Source organism: Nuphar pumila, chromosome 6 (assembly GCF_984573655.1).
Source record: "Nuphar pumila chromosome 6, dmNupPumi1.hap1.1, whole genome shotgun sequence".
Taxonomy (NCBI): domain Eukaryota; kingdom Viridiplantae; phylum Streptophyta; class Magnoliopsida; order Nymphaeales; family Nymphaeaceae; genus Nuphar; species Nuphar pumila.
In genome coordinates, this window is record NC_143254.1 from 103,086,842 (window position 1) to 103,112,124 (window position 25,283).

A 25,283-nucleotide genomic window follows, 5' to 3' on the forward strand; every position below is an offset into this window, starting at 1 on the left:
ATTTGGTGTCTCTGATCCATATGTTGCCCACCAATTAAGGGGATCTTCCTCGTCCCTTGCCACAAGTGCTGCTAAAGAATCAAATCTCCCAGTAGAAAACTTGCCAAACTCACTATTTACAACCTTAAACATGTGAGGATCATTAAAAAATCTTCCCAAATATATCATTCTATTTCTTGATATCTCAGGATCTTCATTTGGAGAAACACGACCAACACCTGTTGTCAACCATTTTTTTGCATAGTATTTTGGATTGAGAGAGTGTGCCATGCAATGCAAAGGTGTATTGCTTTTATCCCATCTTCTCACTAAAACTGAATGTACATGATTATAAAATTCTGAATCATCAAGTGCAATATCTTTCTTCTCATGTTTAAAAATGATACTTTGAACTTTTTCAATCATATTGTCCCACATTTCATAAATTCTATGAAGCATGGGTACATCTCTGTCAACTTCTCTCAGCATTTCCCAAATAGGCTCTGTAAATTCAACAAAATATGTAATTTTATCCCACCAAAAATCATCACAGATGCATTTTTTGATAGCTTGAGCCTTGACATCATCTTCAGTACGATAAAAATCCCAATCTTGATCAGCCACCATCATCATCAATGCATTCTTGAGTTGCTTAATTCTTTTTATCATAACAATGAGAGAAGCAAAACGAGTTTCACCAACTTTCAGTAACTTGAGATCAGAATGCCTATTAAATATAGAAAGGGCATGATGATGGTTTACAACAAAATTTCTAATATTTCGAACATCATGCTCTATTTCCTCAATCCATAAGCACATTTCATGTGCATGTGCATCATCTTTTGATGGATTGCATATACTCTTAAGTGCCAAATTTAAACTGTGTGCTGCACAAGGAGTCCAAAAAATATGTGAATATGTATCTTCACTTGCCAAATTCATTCCTGCACGACTGCAAACTGGAGCATTGTCAGTAATGATTTGCACCACACTTTCTTCACCCACTTCTTTTATCACTTCAACAAATAATCTCTTTAAATATTCAGCATCTTTATACTCTCCAGATGCATCAACAGTCTTCAAAAAGATTGGCCCATTTAGTGAGTAAGCAATGAAGTTTATCAGTGGTCGCCTTTGTATATCAGTCCACCCATCAGAAACAATCGACACTCCATGTCGTTTCCATGCAAATTTTTGGGTCTCTAGCAAGTCTTCAATTCTATTTTTTTCCTCTGCAAGAATGACTGTTCTTAGTTTTTCTGAACTAGGAGGCACATAACCACTCAAATTGCAATTAGCCAAAGATGTAATCATATCTTTCCAGTATGGACTTCTAGCTACATTAAAAGGAATTGAGCTTGAGTAAAAGAATCGACCAATCTTTTTATCAATTTCTGCTCTTGCCATGTTTTTGAATGACGCTTGTATTGTTTTATTGCTTTCCATCTTTCTTTTCTTTAAAAGCTCTTCTTGTGTATCACTAGCAGTAGGAAAAGACAAATTAATCGAATCGTTTTTCATCTCTGCAATTTTCTTCTTTTCAGCTTCCTCTTGTTCTTTTTTTAATTGCTTTAACATGTCTTTGTCAACCCCAGAACATGCCCTAATTCCTTGACCACGAATATGCAAAAGATGTGCTTTCACACGCGTATAAGAACCTGTGAAAACAGTCTTACATAGATTACAATGAAACTGCACATTCCCACCACCACCACTACTAGCTTTTATCCCTTTTGTCACAAGCCTCCAAAGTGGTTGAGAAACATCTAATTCAGGGTTAGAACTTGAACCAAATGTATTGACACTACCGCTAGAACTCGCCATTATATCTGAAAAGTGAAAACTGAAAAGAAAATAAGTAAATAAAATAAAGTTAATATTAATAAACACTACCTCTATGAATGGGAAACACAGGGAGGGGCCGAGCCCCTCCCCTGCGAAAACAGGGAAGCATGGAGGGGCCGAGCCCCTCCCCTGCGAAAACAGGGAATATTGGAGGGGCCGAGCCCCTCTTCTGCGAGCAGAGGGTGCAGGGAGGGGGGCCGAGCCCCTCCTCTATGAGTCGGAAGCACAGGGAGGGGTCGAGCCCCTCCCTTGCGAAAACAGGGAATATTGGAGGGGCCGAGCCCCTCCCCTGCGAGCAGAGGGTGCAGGGAGGGGGGTCGAGCCCCTCTTCTGCGTGCAAAGGGTGCAAGGAGGGAGGCTACGAGCAGAGGGTGCAGGAGGGTCGACATACCTGACGGAGGGGGAGACGGTGGCTGCCTATCGCCGGAGTTCGGATCGCCGGCGTGGGTGCAGGAGAAAGCTGCAGGGGCTGAGGGGGAGAGGCAAAATCGAGAGGGTAAGCCCCTCTCCCTGTCGATAAACCCCTTTTAGGGTTCGGCTGCCAAAAAATTTGGATCTGGGTCGGGTTTGGACCCGACCCGACCCGGATCCAAAACATAATTTAAAACTCGAAATGGACAATTTTGGACTCGGTCAAAGTTGACCGAGTCCAAAATGTAGACGGACTCGGCCTGGACTCGTTGACCGAGTCCGGCGTTGACCGAGTCCGGGCCGAGTCCGAAGCCGCACCCGAGTCCGCACCCGTGTCGGGGCGTGTCGACGCGGGTGCGGCAACCCTTTAGCTGAGTCCGTGTTACATAGTTGAGAGGTGTATTATATATAGTCAAAAGCACTAGTCGGCACCTAGTGTGAGATTTCTCTTCAGAACCTGCCTTGTGAGAAAGAGAAAGCAAAGAGAATGAGGGTTGCGGCTATCACGATTTCAATAATGAAATCGTGACCTAAAACATGTATTAATAGTATTTGGTTATACAATATGGGTCCGGGTTTGGTATAATATCCAGACCCATAATACAATGTATACTATACACAACATGGACACGGGTCTGGTATAATGTCCAGACCCAAAAATAAAATGAACCATACTTTTTCACCCCCCCCCCTCAAGTTGATCATGGTCTTGAACCATGAACAACTTGTTTTTAAGCATCCAAGAACGATCTTTTGCCAAACCCTTTGTAAATATGTCTGCAACTTGTTCTTCAGTATTAACAAATTCAGGCTCAATCTCCTTTTCTTCAACCTTTTGTCTTACAAAATGTTGGTTTATCTCAATATGCTTAGCACGACTGTGATATACTGGATTAAATGACATATTGAGAGCACTTTGATTGTCACACAACAAGGTAGAACGAGAAATCGTTTCTCCTATTTCGGTTAGTAAATGCCTGACCCATGTGACTTCGGCAGTGGCAGCAGCCATGGATCTATACTTAGCCTCAGTGCTTGATCTAGCGATAGCCTTTTGTTTTCTATTACTCCAAGAGATTAAGTTTCTTTCAATAAAGACACAATATCCTGATGTAGACCTTCGTTCATCAGGGTCCCCTGCCCAGTCTGCATCACAATATACAGTAAGTCCACGCATATCCTTGCCAGACGACTGTGGAGAGTATATCAACCCATCTCCAATGGTCCCTTTCAGATATCTGAGTATTCTCTTAACCGCCTCCATATGACCAGTACGTGGCGCATGCATAAACTGAGATACTTGATTGACTGAATAAATAATATCAGGTCGAGTGAATGTGAGATACTGTAACATCCCTATTAGACTGTGATACCTGGTGGGATCATCACACAGATCTCCATCATAAGCACTTAGTTTTTGGTGGAGCACACTTGGAGTTCCTAGAGGCTTGCAGTCTTTCATACCTGCCTTGCTGAGAACATCTATCGTATACTTGTGCTGAGTGAGAGTCAAGCCATGAGCCTTGCTGTCGACTTCTATACCAAGAAAATAGCGCAAGGCACCAAGATCTTTCATTTTGAACCTCTGACCCAATAGGTTTTTTACTTGTTGGATATGATCTTCAGAGTTTCCTGTGATGACAATATCATTAACATAAATTAATAATAGGGTGGTCACATTCTGACTTCTAAAAATGAACAATGAATGATCCAATAGCGAGCGTGAAAATCCATGCTTTTGAATCTCAAGTGAAAAGTTGTCAAACCAAGAACGAGATGCTTGTTTTAGGCCATAGATAGCTCTTTTTAGCCTGCACACGTGTTTTACAATTTTGCTCGGGATATTCAGGGAGTTGTTCCATGTAGACTTCCTCCTTCAAATCCCCATGCAAGAATGCATTTTTTACATCAAGTTGACTTAGCTTTCATCCATGTTCAACAGCCAAAGAAAGGATGATTCAAATCGTTCCCATTCTCACCACTGGGCCAAAGGTCTCATCATAGTCTTGCCTTGCTTCTTGGGTGAACCCTTTTGCCACCAGTCTTGCCTTGTATCGTTCAATGGTTCCATCTGGTTTATACTTTATTTTGTAGACCCATTTGCATCTGACAACGTTTTTGTCAGGTGGTATAGGGATAATTTCCCAAGTTCCACGTTCATGTAAGGCCTGCATTTCATCATTCATGGCTTCTACCCATTTGGTAAAAGTGGCTATAGTACATGATAGGTTCATCTTCCTTATTAAGGGCAGTTAAGAAAAGCTGAAAATCCAAGGAGAAGTTATAGCTGACCCACCTATCAATAGGATGTCGCATGCGATTCGATCTTATGACCTCGAGAGTATGAGATGAAGTAGGTGCAGCAGATGGGGCGTGATTTAAAGGGCCGAACGTTGTCGTTCTCTGCCTAGTATAGGAAATGCCCTTGTATCTGCCCGATACCGATGATGGTACTTCTTCCCCATTCTGTGCTCCCGATGTGCCAATAGTCTCGAACATTTCTCCATCCTGCTGCACACAATCTGGAGCACATACTGCATCGGAACTAGCAAAAAGTTCTGACTTCATCCAAGGATAATAAACTTCGGTTGTGGTAGGGGACATATTTGTTGTCCCAGCTTGGTGATCAAAATTTTATTCATCAAAGACAACATTTCTTGATATTCTGATACGTTTGTTGGCGGGATCATAACACCTATATCCTTTGTAGTCATCTGCATATCCCACAAATCTATATTTTTGAGCCTTGTCCTGAAACTTGTTCCTCAGGGACCGATCAATGTGCACATAACAAATACATCCGAAGACACATAAATCATGATAACTAGGATGAACCCCAAAAAGACAGTAATGAGGAGACTTATTTTCCAAAACAACCATAGGCAATCTATTTATCACATATATGGCAGAATGAAAGGCCTTTGTCCATAGATTAATGGGAAGATTACTGTCATGAAGCATACTCATGGCATTTTCGACGATATGCCTGTGTTTTCGCTCAGCAATCCCATTTTGTTGAGGTGTGTGTGGGCAGAACACCCTTCTTCCTATCCCATTATTTTGAAGAAAAGAAATAAAGTCACTAGATGAGAACTCCCCACCTCCATCACATTGGAAGAATTGGATGGACTCAGAGAATTGATTTTTTACTAAAGAAAGGAAGCTTTTAAACAAAAGGAAAACTTCTGACTTATTCTTCATGAAATATATTCAAGTATATCGAGAGTAGCTATCAACAAAAATTAAGTAGTATCTGCTTCCATTTCCAAAGACAACCGGGGCAGGTCCACATACATCAGAACATATTATCTCAAAAGGCTTTGAGGCTCTCTTATTAAGAGAAAGAAAAGGTAATACATGACTTTTGCATAAAAGACAACTAGAACACTTCTGACTTTTCTCATCCACATTGAGACTTTCATTTGCAATGAGATTATTAGAAACAAGTTTCTCAATAAAATGACTCCCATAATGTCCTAACCGATTGTGTCATAGGTAAGGCTTATTACATTCAGAAATACTAAAAACATTTGCTGGAGGGAAATAACAGGACTCTAATGAAGACTTCGAATCAAGATGAGGTGGGCGGACGGGGTGACATGGAGCTTCTTGGAAGACGTACATATTGCCTTGTCTCTTTCCTTCAACAAATGTTTCACTCGTGTGAAGGTCTTTGACCTGCACAGAGAAGGGAGTGAATTTGACTGAAGCATGATTATCATCAACAAGTTTAGAAACAGAGACAATATTTTTCTTGATATTTGGAGCATGCAGGACATTAGAAAGTTCAAGAATAGAATGTGACATGGGAATGACAGATTTTCCAATATGAGAAACAGAATGGTAGGATCCATCTCCAGTGGCAATCTTACTTTTGCCAAAATAAGGAATAGGTTTAGAAAGTTTACCTGCATCGCCAGCCACGTGAGTTGCTGCCCCTGAGTCAACGAACCAAGTTCCTTGATCATTCTGCCTTAAATTCAATTCTGACAAGGCGGATATCAATAGATCTCTAAGCTCTCCACTATCTCTAATGTTGTTGGACTTTCTTTTTGGTTCGAATTGTGGAGTCTTTCCTTTATTTTCAGGATTGTGCCAACAATTCGCCTTAATATGCCCCCTTTTGTTACAAAGAAAGCAAGTGGGGATAGATTTTTGTCCCTGAGCATGGATCGACATATTTGGAGTGAGAAGCAATCCACGTCCTCCGTGTCCATTTTGCCCTTGTCCCCCTCGCCCCTTTCCTCGACCATAAGTCACCCCTATGGCAAAAACTTCTTGAGAATTTGTATGAACGTGGGTTTCTTCAGCAAATCCCTTTAGAGTCATTTCATACTGAATCAATTTAACTCGCAACTCATCAAAAGTAGAAAGAGCAGGCAGACACAGTAGTGAAGTGATGATCATATTATGTCGGATCTCAATCCACTCAAAATTTGTTGCACCATATCACTGTCACTCACTGCACATCCTATAACTGCAAGTTGGTTTGTGATAGTCTTCATCTTGTTTAGATATTCCATGATGGTCATGGAGTCCTTTTTCAACATCTGAAATTCCTTCTTGAGGAAAACCACCTTCGCCTGTGAGACTTGTGAATACGTCTGAACCAATCTCTCCCAGAGTTACAGAGCTATACAATTGTCAGGAATTGCAATCAGAACCTCTTGAGACAAGGTAGATGCGATGTATGCAACTATTGATTGGTCTTTCCTTTCCCAGTTGAGATATTCTGCATTTTTTACATACACAATTGAACTTGCCCCTTTATCATCTTTCTCTTCTCTCGTAACAAATTTTAGCGAGACTTGAGTGGTTCCGTCCAGGTGACCTAAGAGACCTTGGCTCCTTATAAAAGGAATGATTTGTCTTTTCCAAATCAAGAAGTTTGAGGTGGTTAGCTTTTCAAAAACAAGCTGATTGAGAAAACTCGAAGAAAGACTCGATTGAGAAGAATGAGAATCCATGAAAGAAATAGAGAGAAGAAAAACTTAAGTGCTCAGTCTATTTCCCGAGAAAAGTTTTTTTTTTCAGCTGAGCAACCTTAAGAAACAGTCGATCGGAGACTGTCAGATCCAAAAAAAAGGAATTAGGTCAGAATTTTCCTTTCCTAGGTTTGAGATTGATGCAATAAGGATGATCCACACGCTGACTGACTGTGGTTTAGGCAAAACGTAGATGAATACGATGTGGGCAAATGGATAGAAATAGGATCAAATTGAAGACTTTTGTCAAAAAAAAAACAGCAAAAGAAGAATGCCCCAGACGAAGGAGAATGCGCATAAGGGAAGCGATCCAGATCTGGTGCAAAGGCACGATCAGATCTGGATATACCAAGAGAAGGGGAAGAATCGAATATTGGAAAATATTCGAATTTATTTCCAATACCAGACGATCAGACCGAGGAGTTCAACTTTGGGGATTCACGTGAAATAGGAGGGTTACGTGAATTTTTTTTTTATACTTAAGGGATTCACGTTAGACGTGATGGTATTGGACTTCACGTGAGCCGTGAATCCACCAGAAAGGAAACACAAGAAACGAGTCTAGTCGAACCCCTTTTGTTTTGGAGGAACGAAAGTGAAGAAGAGGAACAAAAGTGAAGAAGACGAGAGAGAAGAAGACGAGAGAAGTAAGAAATCGAAACTTTCTGGTTCTGGTCGTACCTTTCTCGGAAGCCCCTTCGAACCCCAATTATGGCTCTGATACCATGTGAGATTTCTCTTCAAAACCTGCCTTGTGAGAAAGAGAAAGCAAAGAGAATGAGGGTTGCGGTTGTCACGATTGCAATAATGAAATCATGACCTAAAACATGTATTAATAGTATTTGGTTATACAATATGGGTCCGGGTCTAGTATAATATCCAGACCCAGAATACAATGTATACCATACACAACATGGACACGAGTCTGGTATAATGTCCAGAGTCTAGACCCAAAAATAAAATGAACCGTACTTTTTCACCTAGTTGGTAGCTCCCTAAAAGGCCTAGTTGGACAGTCAGTACTAAAAAATAAAAACTTAAAAAAAACAGAATTTACAATGAATTACTAAAATTAATAGCAAAGATGTAATCAATATGAAACTAATTAACAAGATAATTATAAACAAAATATAGCATGTCGTAATGCATCATAAAACTGATACTTTGAGTTATGTCATGACTCATGCCATACTTTACTCATAATTATCTTGTTGATCCACTAGAACTTGCATCAGAAGAAGGCCCTTCCATTGGTTGGAGACTATCCAACCACAGAAAGGTCCAAAATCTACAACCAATGATGATTAGATGGTGTTCTTTCTTTAGAGATTTTTTTCATCGAGCGGACTCTAGATAGTGAATTTTTATCATTTATTTAGTAAGCAACACATTTTAGATTATGATGTTTTGATATTTAAACGTGTTTTCTAAAGCGCTAAAAACTAACAACCCACAGTATTTTGTATTGTAAAATTTTAAATGCATTATGAACCGTTGATTTTCATGTTTTGAAAAACATGTGTAGTTTTAAAATCTTCATAGAAAGCATATTTCTTAATAGATAAATTATAAAGAAAAAATACACAAAATCTGATTGATGAAACACTCAACCATTGGAGAAGGGGAGTCGTCTGATTGGCATTGGTTGTAGATTTTGGACATTCCTTTGGGTTGGACAGTTCATATATATATATATATATATATATATATATATATATATATATATATATAGAGAGAGAGAGAGAGAGAGGGGGGTCCAAAACTTACACATAACCCAAGATCATCCAATCATCCACAATCGAACAGTTTGGATCAGTGTTGTTAAAAGCGCGCCTTTAGGCGCAAAAGGCGTGCCTCGCCTTGAGGCGAGGCCCTCTGCGCCTCAAGGCGCCAGGCTAAGACGTGCTTCATCAAAAAAAACATTTTTTTAGTATTTATTTTAGATTTTTTAGTATTTATTTTAGATTTTTTATTTCTTATTGCTTGTTGCTTCATCAATAAAGCATTTTTTTATTTATTTGTATTTTTAGATATTTTTTTATAGTTTAATCCTTACTTATTTTTCTAAGTTATATAATCAGTTTCATGTCAATCTCTCATATTTTTTAGTATTTATTTTAGATTTTTTAGTATTTTATTTTAGATTTTCTATTTTTTATTGCTTGTGGCTTCATCAATAAAGCATTTTTTATTTATTTGTACTTTTAGATATTTTTTTATAGTTTTTTTAAAGTTTTCAAAAAAAATATTTGAGGCTCACGCTTTACGATCAATTTCTCAGTTACTTTTACATGTTAATCTCATATTTTTTAGTATTTATTTTAGATTTTATATTTCTTATTGCTTGTTGCTTCATCAATAAAGCATTTTTTTATTTATTTGTATTTTTAGATATTTTTTTATAGTTTTTTTAAGTTTTAAAAAAAAAATTAAGGCTTGCACTTTACTCCTCGAGGCTTATGCCTCGGGTCAGTTTTTGGTGGAGCGCCTCAATGCTTTTCACAAGATTGATTTGGATGCTCTCTCTCTCTCTCTCTCTCTCTCTCTCTCTCTCTCTCTCTCTCTCTCTCTCTCTCTCTCTCTCTCTCTCTATATATATATATATATATATATATATATATATATATATATATATATATATATATATATATCATAGCCACTTGTATCATTAATGGTAATTTCTCGGCAAGGGTATTTTTCAGAGAAATTTTCAAAAGTTGATAAATCTAAGGAATATCTCGAGAAAATCTCGAGAGTTTAAAAAATTGAAAAAAATATAAATAACAAAAAACCTAAAAAAATAATAAGTTTTTTATTATTTTTCTTTCAAAAATATAAAGAAACATGTTTTAAAGGTTTAAAAATATAAAAGAAACAAAAAAGTAGAAAATGCAAACTTAAAATTAAAAAAAATCTCAAAAATATCGTGATATTTGTTATTTGTCAATATTTTGAAAATAACGTAATATACATAGTATCGACAACCTTGAAATTGTCGATAATATGGCAATATATTCAAAATATCGACTAGATCGGTGACAATGATATATGTGTGTGTACACGCCCCAATGCCCCACCCTCCCATTGGCAATGGCCTCCACCCCTTTCCTTCTTCCACACTTCACTATGCCTCCCACCCCCTACCACCATCTTTTCCGGCAGATGGCCACCATAAATCACTGGTTGACTGTCAGTCAACCCCACCTTGCCCATTTTGATGGTTGTTAGCCCCCACACATCTACTTGCCACCCCATGTTTCACGATTGGCAGGTGTTGAGAGTCGTATTGTATAATATGTGCATTTTACATGTATTGGTGCTGCCCTTTTGCTTGTAAATATATTTATTCTTAGGGGCATTTTTGTAACATAGAATAGACGCATAGTCAAAGAAGTTTGTCTTTTAGTTCAACTAGGATAGCCAGCTAATCTAGTGTTGTATCGCTTTTTGCTTTCTCTCTAATGAAACTCTATTGAGTATTGCTCTTCTCTATTGCCTCCCTTTATCTTCTCTTCTCCTCTACTGCGGCAGACAGCAGGTGGTTGTGGATCCCTATTTTTGGAAAGATTTTTTAAAATGGGTTTTAAAATGGTTGATTTGAAAATGGATCTGTGTTTGGACTCCTGAGAGACAAGGGTTTTGTTCTTCAAGAATATGATTGAGGTTTGACGACAGTTGGTGTAAAACCCGTAATTTTTAAGGATTATTAATAAATAAAGAACTCATTTTCTTTATCTCCAAATTAGAAATGTGTTTCTACCTTTTAAATTTTATTTATTTATTTATTACATATTCATTTGTCTATTCAAGTCAATCAGGGTATAATTTGCATTTATAGAACTATTTTGGGCTATAAATCATTATTTATATATATATATATATATTGTATTTAAATATATTTTTGATAGAGTTTGTAAATTATTGGAGTGTATTTGTGTGCTATTTGGCTCTTGGTAATGATTTATAGGGTAATTTGCTATTTTTGGCTATTCTTGTTATAATTGACATTTTTTGAATTTTTGGCATTTGCGATCACACACGAAGGGTTCGTTGTATTGCTTAGGTAGCGGTCTTTGCGGACTTCGAAACTCCTCGATCTTTTAAATTTCGATTCATTGTTCTTCACATTATTAAGATAATATACCTTAACTGAACTTATAGAGAGCATGTTTAGGCATTAATTGTATAGGCATGATATTGCACTGAATATCTAAATGAATTGCAAATACAAGTTATGCCCACACACTTCACTTAGCTGTGAATATCTAGGACTCTTGTGATTGTAGTTCGGAGATCATGCTTGTCATGATTGTAGTTAGCAGAATATGGAATGTGTTTGTTGCAGATACATTTGTGTGTGGGTTTGAATGCTCATGCACTTATGAATGTATAATATACACGCAATGTGTGTCATCATACTTTGGTTTGCGCATACTATGTTGCTTTGTGTGTTTGTATGAATTTAATACATGGTGTACATATAACTACTATGGATATGTATAAGTCATGTTCGATGCATAATGTGAATATTATATATATTATATTGTCATATGATGGACTCATTTATTCTTGTATGGAAGAATACATGCGAATGTTATAAATTGTTTTGAACTTGTATGTCTTGTTTGCTTGAGAAATATATGCGTATGATGTACGGTAGAATGGTCAATAAGATTTTGACCAACCCTTACACAATTATATCTAAGGTGATATATCGATTCATGTGGTGAAAAATGCATGACCTTTATCGTGTGTGCAAATCTCGAACTACGTAGGAGTTATGTATGTTGAGGTTTAGTTGCTTCGTATTATGAAATGTGCATGTTTACGTATGCATGCATAGAACTCATGTTTTGTTTACGCATGCTTCGAGGTTCAATTTACGAAGTGCAATGTTCTTTGTAGCGATGATATGATGCGTAGGATAATATGCTTCTGTATAATATGATTTAAATGCCACGTGAAATGAAATTATGAATGCATGTGATAAATGTTTAAGATCAATAGTGAACTTTGGTTCATGAAGCCTTATTGGTTAAATGTGTGATTTTATAATTTTAATGTCATATGAAGTGATGTATGATGTGATGCTTTGATTATATACATGCTTATGCCCGTATTGATGGCTATCGACCCTGAGAGTGGTTAATTGTATTGATGCATGTATCACAATAGTTTTCACTGGGTATGGTACCCGTTGAAAAATTGTTCCCAAAGGATTCTCTGTGAGGGTATGCATCACCAGATCAGGTAATCCAGCTAGAGCGGTAAGTCTCTGCGAGGAAGTGCATTGTCCAAGAGCGGGTAGCCCGCGAAGACGGTATATTCCTTTGAGAAAGTGCATTATCCAAGACCAGGCAGACCATCCGTCTAGGGCGGTAACTCCTTGTGAGGTTGTACATTTCCCAGACCAGGTGATCCAGTGTGGATTTTGTAAATCTTTATTATGAATAAATGAAATGTTATGATGAATTGTGATAATCTTCTGAGTTGATTGAAATAGCCATTTATGAATCTATAGATTTGACTTTTCTATTATGGCATGATTATATATTGAACTCAGATATGATAATCAGATCCTTATTGATTTTAGATCTTGATATGAGGTTATGATTGTGACGCTTATGTTAGCGTATAGGTGAATAACATATAACGCTTACAAATGACTAGTTTTGACTTATTAGGTGAATGATACATCACGCCTACATAGTTTCATTGCAAATGATTGCATTATGATTGTCTGAGTAAATATATCACACCTATGTATCATGATTGATGTGTATCATGAATATCTAACTAAATTACTTATAAGGCATGTGCGTGTGTTTCACGTTGGAATGGTCAAATGTGATTTGACTTATTGTTTATAAGAATTATGAATGCATATGAAAATGATGTAATGATCTGAATGTCTTAGATGCATATATATATATATATATATATATATATATATATATATATATATATATATATATATATATATTTATGCGATGACTTGAATGCATATAGATATTGCTTTATTACGTGAGTTAAGGTTGAATAGAATATTAAGTTATGAAATGCTTTTAAATGTTTTATGTTCGAATGCTTGAAATGAATGACTCATAGGACGTTGTTCCCTTGTCTATCACTTGATGATGGATGAATAATATATTTTTACCTTTAAATGCTTGATATATTTTCTTTAAGTTTGAGTTTGGGTTGCTTTACCATACTTTAGCGAGTCTGACCCCGTTTTATGGGGGACAGGTAATGCAGGTAAAGTATGATGAGTAGTTGGAGCGAAGGGTTAGTCGAGCTGCATCCTCGAGGGTCCACTCTTACCTTGCAATCTTGGTATTCATGATCTTTTCGTTTTAAGTACTTGATCATGTAGAGACTGAAGTATTTTTTCATACTCTGATATGAAATTAAATTAAAACTCTTCATATTTCAATCTTATATTGTACGTGGTTTGAAATGTGTATATCCCGTACATTTTGATTTTATTGTTATCTTTAGTGTAACCTCGCCCAATGTCTTAACCGTTTTTAAAAATTGTTTCTGTATTATAAAATCTGATTTACTTATACTTATCAAAAAAAATTGGTCTCAAAATTTCAATAATTGAACTATAATTAAGGTTAAAATTTTTGGGGTGTTACCGTTGGTCTATCGACAATTGGTCTAGGTCTAATGACAATTCAGTTTTTTTAACTTGTTAGACAAATAGGCTTTGATTGCTCCAACAGGTTAACTTGTTTTGGTCATATCTCCCTAATTGTTCATCCTTTTGGAGTGCAATTTGGTGCGTTGGAAAGCTAACAACCTCTACTTTAAATCAATTTTTTAGTGAAAAGAACAAATTCAGCCAATTTGGGGGTCAAAATTAGATTCAAAGTAGACCCTACCTAAAAATAGGTTTTTCAGGTAGACAAATTAACTTGTTTTTGCTATAACTTTGTGCTTTGTTATCAAAATGAATGGATTTTTGTCGCGTTTAAAAGCTAAGGCTTTCTTGTTTCAACTTTTTTTAGGGCAAAAACCATGAGGATGCTATTTTGTAGGCTAAAAATGCAACGAAAGTCTAGAGTATGTCGGACAAGACTCAAGGCAACTGGTTTTTTAAAATATGACCTTTGACACAAGACAACTAGGTCAAAATTAGGGTGTTTACAGTCGTAGGGGGCCAACAGGCAAGCCAACTACCAGCGGTGGCCAGCTAGAGAGAGAGAGTGAGAGAGAGAGAGAGAGAAATCAGGAGTAGACGGGATGGGAGGTTGAGCCGAAGATGGTTCGCAATCTCCGTTCACCACCACCTCCCATCCATTTCATCCACCCAACCTCACTGCTGGCACGTCAACCACTAATGGTGGTCGAATGAGAGAGAAGGCAGAGGTCGATGGGTAGGGAAGGTCGGGATGGGGGTTTCATTCACTCCTCACTGTCATGCCCTACCTCTATATCAATTGACCTTGACGTCGGCGGTGGGCTTGTTACCGGTGCTTAGCTCACCAATATATATATATATATAGTTCAGCCAATTTAAAATAAAAACATGCATTGGGTTTGTGAGGGTTGCCAAGCTTTTATATTTCTTGTGGTTACCAATTAGGTATGAGGTGCTTTATGTTAATAAACACAACAAATTTCTTTTTTCTGCACTATCACAACTGTTGGATCAAGTAAGATCCAACAATCTATAATGGTAGTAGGTGCACCCAATGAATACATACAAATATAGGGTGCTTCTATGGTGGTACACACTTGATTTATATAGATTTAAGCTCTAAATGCAAAATCTAGCCTTTGGATCATGTTTAACATGTTATGTTTATTATTTCCATGTGTTAAAGTTAACTGAAATATGATGTTTTATACCATTTCTAGACCACCCTTATTTTCATGAATTGTGAGCCATTGATTTTCACTATCTTAAAAATAGGATCATATGATGTATTAGACATGATAAAACATTCTAAATAGTAAATAAACCATGCTAAACACATGTATGGCTAGATCTACCATTTGGTGGCTAGATCCATACAAAGGAGTATGTACTACCTTATGGTATCATGGTATAAGACCACCTTATATTTTTTCATATAGATATATATAGGGAAAATATTTGCTACTAATGAAGGTAAGGAACTAATGAGCTATGCCACAGAAGTGTTCAGCATGATTTATTTGCTAGGATAGGAGAGTGTTGGGTCATATTTTTTCGATGAAAAATTATGATTTTATAAGCCTTGAGATTTATAAAAATTTTAGACCATTGATTTTTATAGCCTTATAAAAACCTGCTCAAATGACGTAATTGGATGATCCAAGAGCCGATTCCTACCAAATAAACTATCTAGATCACATCTGTAAGGTCAGAATAGAAAAAAAGAACCAAAAAATGGAAAATCAAAACAGTCTATTCCCTCCTACCAGAGTAGAAGGGACCAATTACTCTCTCTCTCTCTCTCTCTCTCTCTCTCTCTCTCTCTCTCTCTCTCTCTCTCTCTCTCTCTCTATATATATATATATATATATATATATATATATATATGTGGATAATACATCTGTGCTAAATGAAACATGCTAAATGGGTTTTTTTTGGCTTTTTTGTTGTCTTTTTTTTGCAGTTCCGACCCCATAAATGTGTTGGGCATGGTCGATTTACTAGGAATCCACACCTGAATCATGTGTTTTCGACGAAAAAAATGATATTTGGAGCCTCAAAAATTTACAAAGATTTTGGACCATTGATTTTTCGAACCTTATAAAACCCACCCATGGTTCGGAATTGAACACTTCAGGAGCTGATCCCTTTAAAATCAAGCACATAGATCACATCTGTACAGTAAATAAAACTAAAAAAACCCGAAAACCCATTTAGCATATTTCATTTACCATGGATGTATTATAATCCCTATATATATATATATATATATATATATTCAGATGACTTTCTGAGAACCACAATTAAAGCATATAGTCTAACGTAAACAATTATACATGAAGCAAGAGACGTACTCAGATGCACCTTATACACAGGGGTTAGAGGAGTATCTGCAATTTTTTTATGTTTCTCCAAGGCCTGAATGCTAAGAAACATGAAACAAAGAAAGAAAATACCCATCACTATATGAACTGAGCTTACAAAGACAAGTTATATACAGAAACATACATTTTCAAACATTTTCTTTCACAAATGCAAAATTAAGTTCATGTTTCTATGTACCAAAGGTGAAAATATCAAACAAAAAATGAAAAGAGAGGAAGTTATCAATTAAATGCATGATGTGATCCTCTTAAGTGATTATAATTATCGTCACATGCACTAACAAGTTAAATGATATATGAAGAGTATATTCTCTGCCTTGATCACATCAATATGGAACCAGAAGTCCCCAACACTAACAAAGGACTTATACAGAGGGTTAGGTGGAACTAGTTATTGAACCGGTATCACATTACCATAGCTGCTGGTACCTGTAAACATGGTTGGCATTCTCAGAACTCGGTTTTGGGTCAGCCACTATCAACTCCGTGACTGGGGCAAGTCAAGGTTTTTTATTAATTTGTTAAAAATAAATAATAACCATATAAGTGTATGTGTTATTATATATAACAATAATTCAGATAAATTAAGAAATAAAATAAATGTGCATGTATATATATATATATATATCAGCAAAATAATTTGATATTTTAGCATCTCATAAAAGCTTAGATATGATTCTTTGGTTTTTTTCTTAAATATAAGCAAAATGTTTGATTATTTCAACATTTCACAATATTTTTGTGTCTTATTTTTACTTTAATATAAGTCAAATATTTGATTATTTCCTTAAACATAGATGAAATATTTGATTATCTCATGCTTTTATAATATTTTGGCTTGAAGGGTTCTATTCTTTTGTTCGGAGTTGATAGAGTTCTTTTTTATTTTTTTTGAAAGGCAAGCTGGGGTTAGGCAGACCCCTGCCAGTTAAACAACTATACCATTGGGGTTTGAATCTGCAACGTCCCAACACAAAGTGACGTGCACTAGCTGCTCCTACCAGACAAGCGGAGCCCCCATCCCAACACAAGAGTTCACTTACTTTAAAGTAAGTATTAGTGCCTTGGTGGTTGTCTTGCATGTGAAAAAAATAGTCCCATATCGATGGGAAAGGTGGAAGGCCCATCCAATGTCTAGTATAAATAGACCTTCCACCTACCCACTTTTGCGCACTCTACCATGAATCGAGGGATGCAAAAATAGCATTGAAAGCTGTGTTTTCAATTTACTCCTTTACCCCTTAAAAGTATATGTGTTTTCGTTTTTAAGTGTTTTCAAAAAACTTTTTTTTTACTTTCATGAGTTTTGTCCTTAAACGAATCATACTGGTTTCTTACCTCGGTTAAGAACCGATACCAGACAACTTGGCTGAGTCACGAGATGACTCACCGAGTTTGCCAACTACATTGTAGAAAGCAATATAATATAGAAATGAAGAAAGAAAATGATGCAGTGCATCTGAACCAATCCGACGCATACGAGCTGGAGGCCGATCTGGACAATCCACCATTGAAGACCCGCTTCGGAAAATTATATACCCTTGCATACCCTAATCAAAAATGACCCATTCGGGCCAAATTGAGGTATAAGGGTATTTTTGTTATTTTATATTTTTGAGATTTTTGTCACTAATATCTCATAAAGCTCCTTAGCTAGCTTAGTTCCAATTTTGAGGATTTTTTGAATTATAAAAATGTTTTTATTTTTTTAATTAGGTATCAGGTTCTAAGGATCCGGATAGTTCTAGTGCCCGTTAGGATCCATTTTAGGCACTAGAAGGTGTAGGGATATTTTGGATAGTTTGTTTAGTTTTTTGGTCGCATTGGATTTGAACTTTGGATCTTTTTTATCCTTGGGTTTAGAAAGTCCAACTCACCCAAGTTTGGATCCTTCTCATTGGCCAAGGAAGAGGTGGTCTCTTGGAGTAGCCAACCCAAGAAAGGCCAACTCAATGGCCAAAAGAAGGGGTGGCCTCTTGAGAGGACCACTCCCAGCATTTTTTTTGAAGTTCCCATTGGTCTAGAGTGGAGGAGAATAGGATAAAATGATTCTCCTTTGTTTCTCATTGGCCCTCAAGAGAGGTGGCCTCTCATGAGAACCAATGAGAACAAGTGCTTCTTCTCCCTATTTAAGCCCCCAAAAAAAACCCTGAAGGCCAGATTTTTTCCTCTACATTTGAAAATTTTGTGAAGTCTTTTGAGCTGAGAAAGAATGGAGTGAAGTTCAAACCGTGCAAGTGAAGTTTGAACCTTATGAGTGAGGTTTAACCGTGAAGACTGAGTGAGGTTGAATTGAACCGTGAAGAGTGAAGGCTGACCCTAGTGAGCTTGAGTGAGTTAGAGTGAACTTGTGAGTGTTGAGTGTGAAGGATCGAGGAAGACACCCTCTTCATCTTCAACGCATTTCTTCTTGACATTAACTCAGGCGTCCTCTTAGAGCTGCTATGCCTCCCAGACCCTGGAGCTGAACCAAAATCACCTTGGCGTGGACTGAACTACTGTGGGAGTTAGCTTGGTGGTGGTTTGGTTCATTCAAAATTTATGAATGTGTTAGAATTAATTTTTGCATGTTGTGTTATGCTTAATCTTCAAATCTGAAATTATTTCTGTTATCATTTTGTGTTGTTATAATGTGTTAGCTGAGTTGTATTTACTGATTTATATGTGAAGAAAAAGGTTTGAATGAATTTGGTTTGATAGTTTTTTTTATGCTGATTTTTTTTTATAAAAATCGGTTTGATCGTTATTGGCTAAATCGGCTTGACCAAAATCAAAATCGTTCGATGAGCTGAATAAGATTTGTTTAAGTGTTGTTTTCATAGCTAAATCAGTTTCTTTATTGAGTTGTTAAATCTGATATGCTTATGTGTAAATCTCAAATTCACTTAAATTTAGATTTACCATTGATTTGTTGATTAATAAATCTAAAAATTGTGAAGACGTATTTGCATTTTTATTGAATGTTTGGACTAATCGGCATTGGGATTGGAGGAAGGGTTCTTAAAATTGGAGAATCAATATTAGAAGCATTCTTTTTTTGAACTTCTAATCACTTAAGATAAAATTGGAATATAAAATTGCTATTGTCATCATTGTCTTTTTGCCCAAACCCGTGCCCTACTCGTATAGGTCGCCCGGTTTGTGCTTGCGCTATAGACCAGCCCCTTAGGTCTGTCTCAAACCGCACATAAGTAGTGATTGAGTCACGCATCTAGGGTCTTAGGTGTTAAGTTGTGTATATATATATATATATATATATATATATATATATATATATATATATATATATATATATATATATTGTCATACATATATATTTGTTTCATATTGTACATATATACATGTATATTCATATATATGTATATATACTATTTATAATGATGTAATAGGTAAATATCCCTTAGGGGTATTTTCATCTTTTCATTAGTGATGCAGTAGGTTGTGCCCATTAGGAGCATAGTAGTTTTTTATTTATTTTTTGTACAAACTAGAGTTTTAGTTTGTAGTTGAGGGCATAGTGGTCAAAGCCACATAGAGTCGTTGGGACCTCCCCAACGACTCTTTCTAACCGTTGGAGAGTGTCCCAAGGGCTCTATGGCCCCCTTGTGTGTATAAATAGGGGTGTTCCCCCTCCTTGTAACCTAATGTTTTTCTTAAGCATTTATGCTCAATAAAGATGAATATTTTTTATATTTTGTTTTTCTATTTAGTTCCTCAATGTGTTATATGCACTAAGTGCTTGTGTTGTTGCCCCTTGATGGCTATTGTTTTATCCTATAGTGGACTTGTGCTTGTGCACATTGTAATTATGATCTTGTAAGCCCTTAGTGGCATTGGTTTGTGCTTATGCACTTTTGTGATCATGATCTTGTAAAGCCATTAGTGGCATTATTTTTGTATTTTCCGTTGTTTCATTACATAGTATCAGAGCCAAGAATTTTTTCTTGGCATTTTGCCTCTTTGGGTCTTGGGATTCTTTGGTTCGAGTATGTGCTTCGTGAAGGATTCATGATCGTTGTGCGGCTTGGATTTAAGGAAAAAACTAGAGCGGGTATGTATCTTATTTGTGTTATCTTTTTAATGTATTATGCATGAAGAAGCACTTATTTTCTTTAATCTTTAAATATATATATATATGCTTGCCTTTTTTATTAAAACAAAAAAAAGGCTTTTAATATTTTTTTTATTGTTGAACTTGTTCTTATAAGGTTTATTTGTTTAATTTTGTGAAATTAGATATATATGTTTTTTGAAATCATGTTTGAATTTTATTTTTACAAAAACTTGCTTTATTTGATATATATGTATACAATTTTGTATGCATGAGTATTTGTTTGCTTTGGTTATATCATTGAACTTTGTTTTATTCTTTCTTAAAAAATTGTCATATATTTTAAAATAATTTAAGAAATTTTAAAATAATGGTGTTGTGTGTATTTCATAAGTATGATCTTATGAAATTTTGCTTAAACTTATTTTTAATTTTTCTCTTTACTCTTGGTGTATTAAAAGTAGCATATAAAGTGTTAAAAATTATGATCTAGCTTATGAAAAAATAATTTTTATATTGATATTTGATCCTTATGCACTTATGATTGCCTTACATGATAAATAAGATTGTTTATTCGTGCATAAGGTATTGAACATAATTTCTTATGGGAAGTCATTCACTTTAATAAATGCTTTTTATGGTCCTTTTATGGGACAATAGTTATGATATTGGGTGTTCTCGTATTGGTCTTTTTTGTGGTCCTTATGATTATGTTATTCTTTTAGTCGCATGGCTCTTTAATGAATATTATCTTACATGTTTTGCATGGAATCTAAGTATTATGTTTATATTGAACACTTAGTTTTTAATAAAATATTAGGTTGAGAATCATGATAAACTTTTTTGTGTTTTCCCTTTGTGGGTGTTATAAGTGTTTCCCTCATGGTTCACTTTAGTACTTGTCCACTATTGGTGGACGTGTTTGTTCACTTAGATCTTTGGTGGACATGTGTGTTCTTGATTAAAGACTCTTGATTCATTGCATACTTGTTATTTATAAAATATAAATTTTTATATTGGGACCATGCCTTAAATCTATCACTTGCATATATGCTTAAATTTATTCTTATGCATGTCTTATGTACAAGATATGTGGCCTTAAATTATTTAGATTATTGAATATACATGAGCTCTTTTAATCTCTTTGTGAATATCCATGATTAGTCGTACTTGTGTATCCATTTGGTTTTCTATGTGGTTCTTTGAGAATCTCTATATATGTTTTGGTCCTCTTTAATGTTATATGGCATTGATTGTCTCATAGTAGACTTGTAATCTAGATTGAGCTATCTCTCTATATATCTTGCTTATATTAACGATGCTTACGATTGCATTGCATATGATTGCAGTAATTGACATCTTGTTGTGCATATGATTGCACTATATTTAGTCTAAGTTTTCATCTACCGTTATTGGATTTGATTTGAAACTTTGTTTTTTCAAATCGGTTCTTATATTTGAACTCACTTATTTGGAAAATGATTTTTGTGAGTATTTATTGCCTTCTAATGGCATTTGTTGTGTCCATCACAAAATTTTATATAATGCATTATTTCTCTTGGCCTTATTATTGTTGAACCAGAGTTTGTTTGAGGGAGTGAGTTGTGTGCACCTCGGTTATGTTAGTTTGAATTGTCAACTTATAATTTGGTTCTAACTGGCGGTTCTTTGATCTCTGGCTTTATGAGTGAGTTGTATCACTCATTTGTTTATTTGATCATTATTATGTTATGCTCATAATTATTCTTATCTGTGATGACTATCTATTTTTGAAACCATGGTGTTTCGAAAGATTGTACAAATTGATGATATTAGTTTGCTATCTTTTCTTCTCCTCATTATGGACTAGAAGTCCTCATAATAACTATGCAATTAAGATATTGTAGAATACCAGACATCACCAAATCTCTCTCCATAAGGAACCCAAAGTCCCCCACACTCAAAAAGTATAGAGTGGGTAAAGCAGAGCTGTCTTCTCTTATCCTCAAAACCAAAAGCCATGACACTAAATTATTTGACCACATGAGTGCAACCTGAAAGACCATGGTTTAGATGCAATCTACAAAGACATTAAGCATAAACCAACCAGAAGGGAGACACCAAAAAGGCCCTGGAGAATGACAGAAAGAGGTGAAATGGGAGCACTTTGACCAACACAGGGTTTGACATTTGAAAGAAATAGAACTTGCATGGACAATGACATAAAGGATAATGAGCACAATCTGCTAGCCAATTTCAGTTACATGAATAATAATAGCGATAATGAGACACATGTAGCGTTGGTTTCTTAAAACTCTTTCAACAGATGAAACATTTTCAGAATTAATAGTCATTGCATGAACTCTCTATGCAGAGTTTGATGCATAAACGTTTGAATTACTATGTTACAGATGGTAGTATATCACATTCAAAGGTGTGGTTAATACAAATTCTTCAATTGTAAGCTCAATTGTGCAAAAAAAATAATAATAAGGGAATATTAAACTATATGTGCTGCTACACAGAAGATCAAAAAGATTACCTGCATATAGCAACCGTAATGCTGAATTTAGTATGTGCAATCAAATTCAAGTAAAACGTTCGCCGCCAGTCAACTTCTTCAAAATTTTCTCCAACAACTTTTTCCAACTAAAGATAAAAGCCACAAGACAAGCAAAAGGGAAAACTCAATATACATGCACTAAGAATTAATCATATACAACCAAGAATATTCTCAGATTGTATTGCACTGTTGCATTCCCTTTTGGCTTACCACGGGCGCCCACCTACGAACAAAATAAGGAGAAACTCCATCCATGTTATCATTGAAACCATACTCATACATGCTCTGCATCAGAGTTAGATAAAGTGAAAAAAATGCACCAATAAAGCAACAAAAAATGCAGAAAACTTCTTAAAGCTTCCACAGAAAAAGATGAGATAAAAGAACAACCATTAGCCTGACAAAAAAGACAAGGTCATCGTCGTGACACCCCTTTGGTTCTCTGCCACGAATAAAGTACATATCCATCATTTCATGCCAGAAGCGCTCATCCATTTCAGCATCTGAAGAATCTCGTTCATCAATTACTGAGTGTTTCCGCACTATAGTTAACAACTCATACCTGCCAACCATGAAAGTAAAAGATCATTTCCTGAATGGAAAAATAAGCATGAAATTGCTGCATGCTATTAAAGAGCAAAAGATAGTTCCCCGTTAAATTGTGTTTAGGCACAAAAAACTTTTATGCATGTTGAACTGAAACCAAAGTCACAAATGTGGATCAATAAAAGAAAATAAAAACTCAACCATATGGAATTAGATCTCTAGATTGTTAGAGTTAAATGCTCACTGACAATTCTAAAGCTCACTCTTTTCTCATTTATGACATTGGATCTGATTATTTAGATATCCTGATTAGTTAGATATCTTGAATGTTAGAGTTAAATGCTCTCTGATAAGTGGATTGTGATAAATTTGACTCTGCCATCGCACAAACTGCATGAGTGCTGACACTCACTAGGGTCGCCTGTTGGGCCTGTTGGCCTGTGACCAAGAATGCGGTCATGGGCTTCATGCATGTGGACCTCACAATTTACTTTATCAGAAAGGCAAAGATACACCTTACTATCAAGGATCAGCTAAACTACACTGTATAGAAGCTATGCTTTGTATTAAACAAAAGATTAGAAGAGTGAACATCGACTAGATTATGGGGAAGCCATTTCATGGGTGGAATAGTTATGGAAAAATCCAGCAATTGGGTTAACGTCCAAAACCAGCTGTATAAATAATTATGTGAATAACAAAGAATTAGATGAGGAATTCCAAGTAAACACAGTACCCCGAAGTGCGGTGTCCAGTCACATCCCTGATAACCAGTCTCACGACCTAAACGCCCGATTCAAAGGCCCCCATTTGAGTTTCTTTGGTTCTCATATTCCCTCTAAAATCTTTCATCGTAGTATTCAATGAACATATAATGTTGGGTAATACTCCACCGTCTGATATCTTAGGGCTCAAAATTGGTGCATCTCTCTGACATCCTTAAACTATTAACAACATGCACCAAAATTATTCCCCAAATATATTATGGTGTATCTACTTCCAGCATCACAAACCCTTTTGAAGAAAATATGCTCAAAATTCGCGATCTTCACAATAACCCTCTCAGCAATTCTCAGCGAAACCCAACAAAATGACGCAAAGCAAAAAGAGGAATGCTTCTCCTACGCATGGACCGTCTTCCACACATTCCCCCAACAAATACCAACAACCCATAACAAAACCCGGAAAAAGAAGCAATCGATTCCATGAATACTCTGTGGTATCGGAAACACGTTGTAATGATTCCGAAAGAAAATTCGACCACCCAACAACCAAAAACAAGGGAAAACTGAGCATTCAACAGAATTCTGGAGATAAAGACGTTAACCTTGAGGGCTTTGCTCCGTCTCCGGAGGATTCGACGGTTATCTCCCGCTCGCTTCCGCTCATCTTCTCCGCGAGGGGGATTGCGAACGTTTGGGGGTTTCGCAGTTCCCGATAAATTTCAAGATCTGACATGGGATTCACTCTTCATAGTCGCGGAAGCAATATCCGGTATTCGACAGAGAGGAGGAGAAGATTTAGGGGGAATTCAGAATTTCCCGAATTCCTAATTATTTTCGCGAACTCGGCAAGAACTTGGGATTTCGACCGAGAGAGAGAGAGAGAGACGTTTCTTGTGTATGAAAGGTAGAGGCGACGAGCTGTTGCGTGTTTGTTTGAATGCGATGGGTATGTGTGATGGTTTGTGATTGAAGTAAATGAACATAAAAGACTGAACCGTAACTGTACCAAGTTCAACTTTTGTTGTTTCAAATGTTCGTTGTTTGATGACTATGTGCCAACAAGTTGGACATGAATAATGGGTACCATTATTTCTTTGGATAGTATGACTCGATCTGTCCAATCATAAGGGTGTTTTAACATGTTTATAAATTTTAACTTCGAATCG

At 36.1% G+C, this 25,283-nt stretch overlaps 1 protein-coding gene across 2 annotated transcripts in view; it reads right to left on the bottom strand.

Annotated features, from left to right (window-relative positions):
* The window catches only part of LOC149835476 (uncharacterized), an 80,247-nt gene extending 55,232 nt beyond the window's left edge, over window positions 1-25,015 (bottom strand). For both annotated transcript variants that reach the window (XM_090008539.1, XM_090008538.1), the window contains exons 1-5: window positions 24,720-25,015; window positions 23,237-23,408; window positions 23,057-23,131; window positions 22,826-22,932; window positions 16,234-16,294 (exon numbers count right to left, since the gene is read on the bottom strand). In XM_090008539.1, the coding sequence (XP_089864665.1) occupies window positions 16,234-16,294; window positions 22,826-22,932; window positions 23,057-23,131; window positions 23,237-23,408; window positions 24,720-24,850 (546 nt within the window). In that variant the 5' untranslated portion in view covers window positions 24,851-25,015. The remainder of the gene's footprint in view (window positions 1-16,233; window positions 16,295-22,825; window positions 22,933-23,056; window positions 23,132-23,236; window positions 23,409-24,719) is intronic.
* Between the last annotated feature and the right edge of the window lie 268 nt (window positions 25,016-25,283).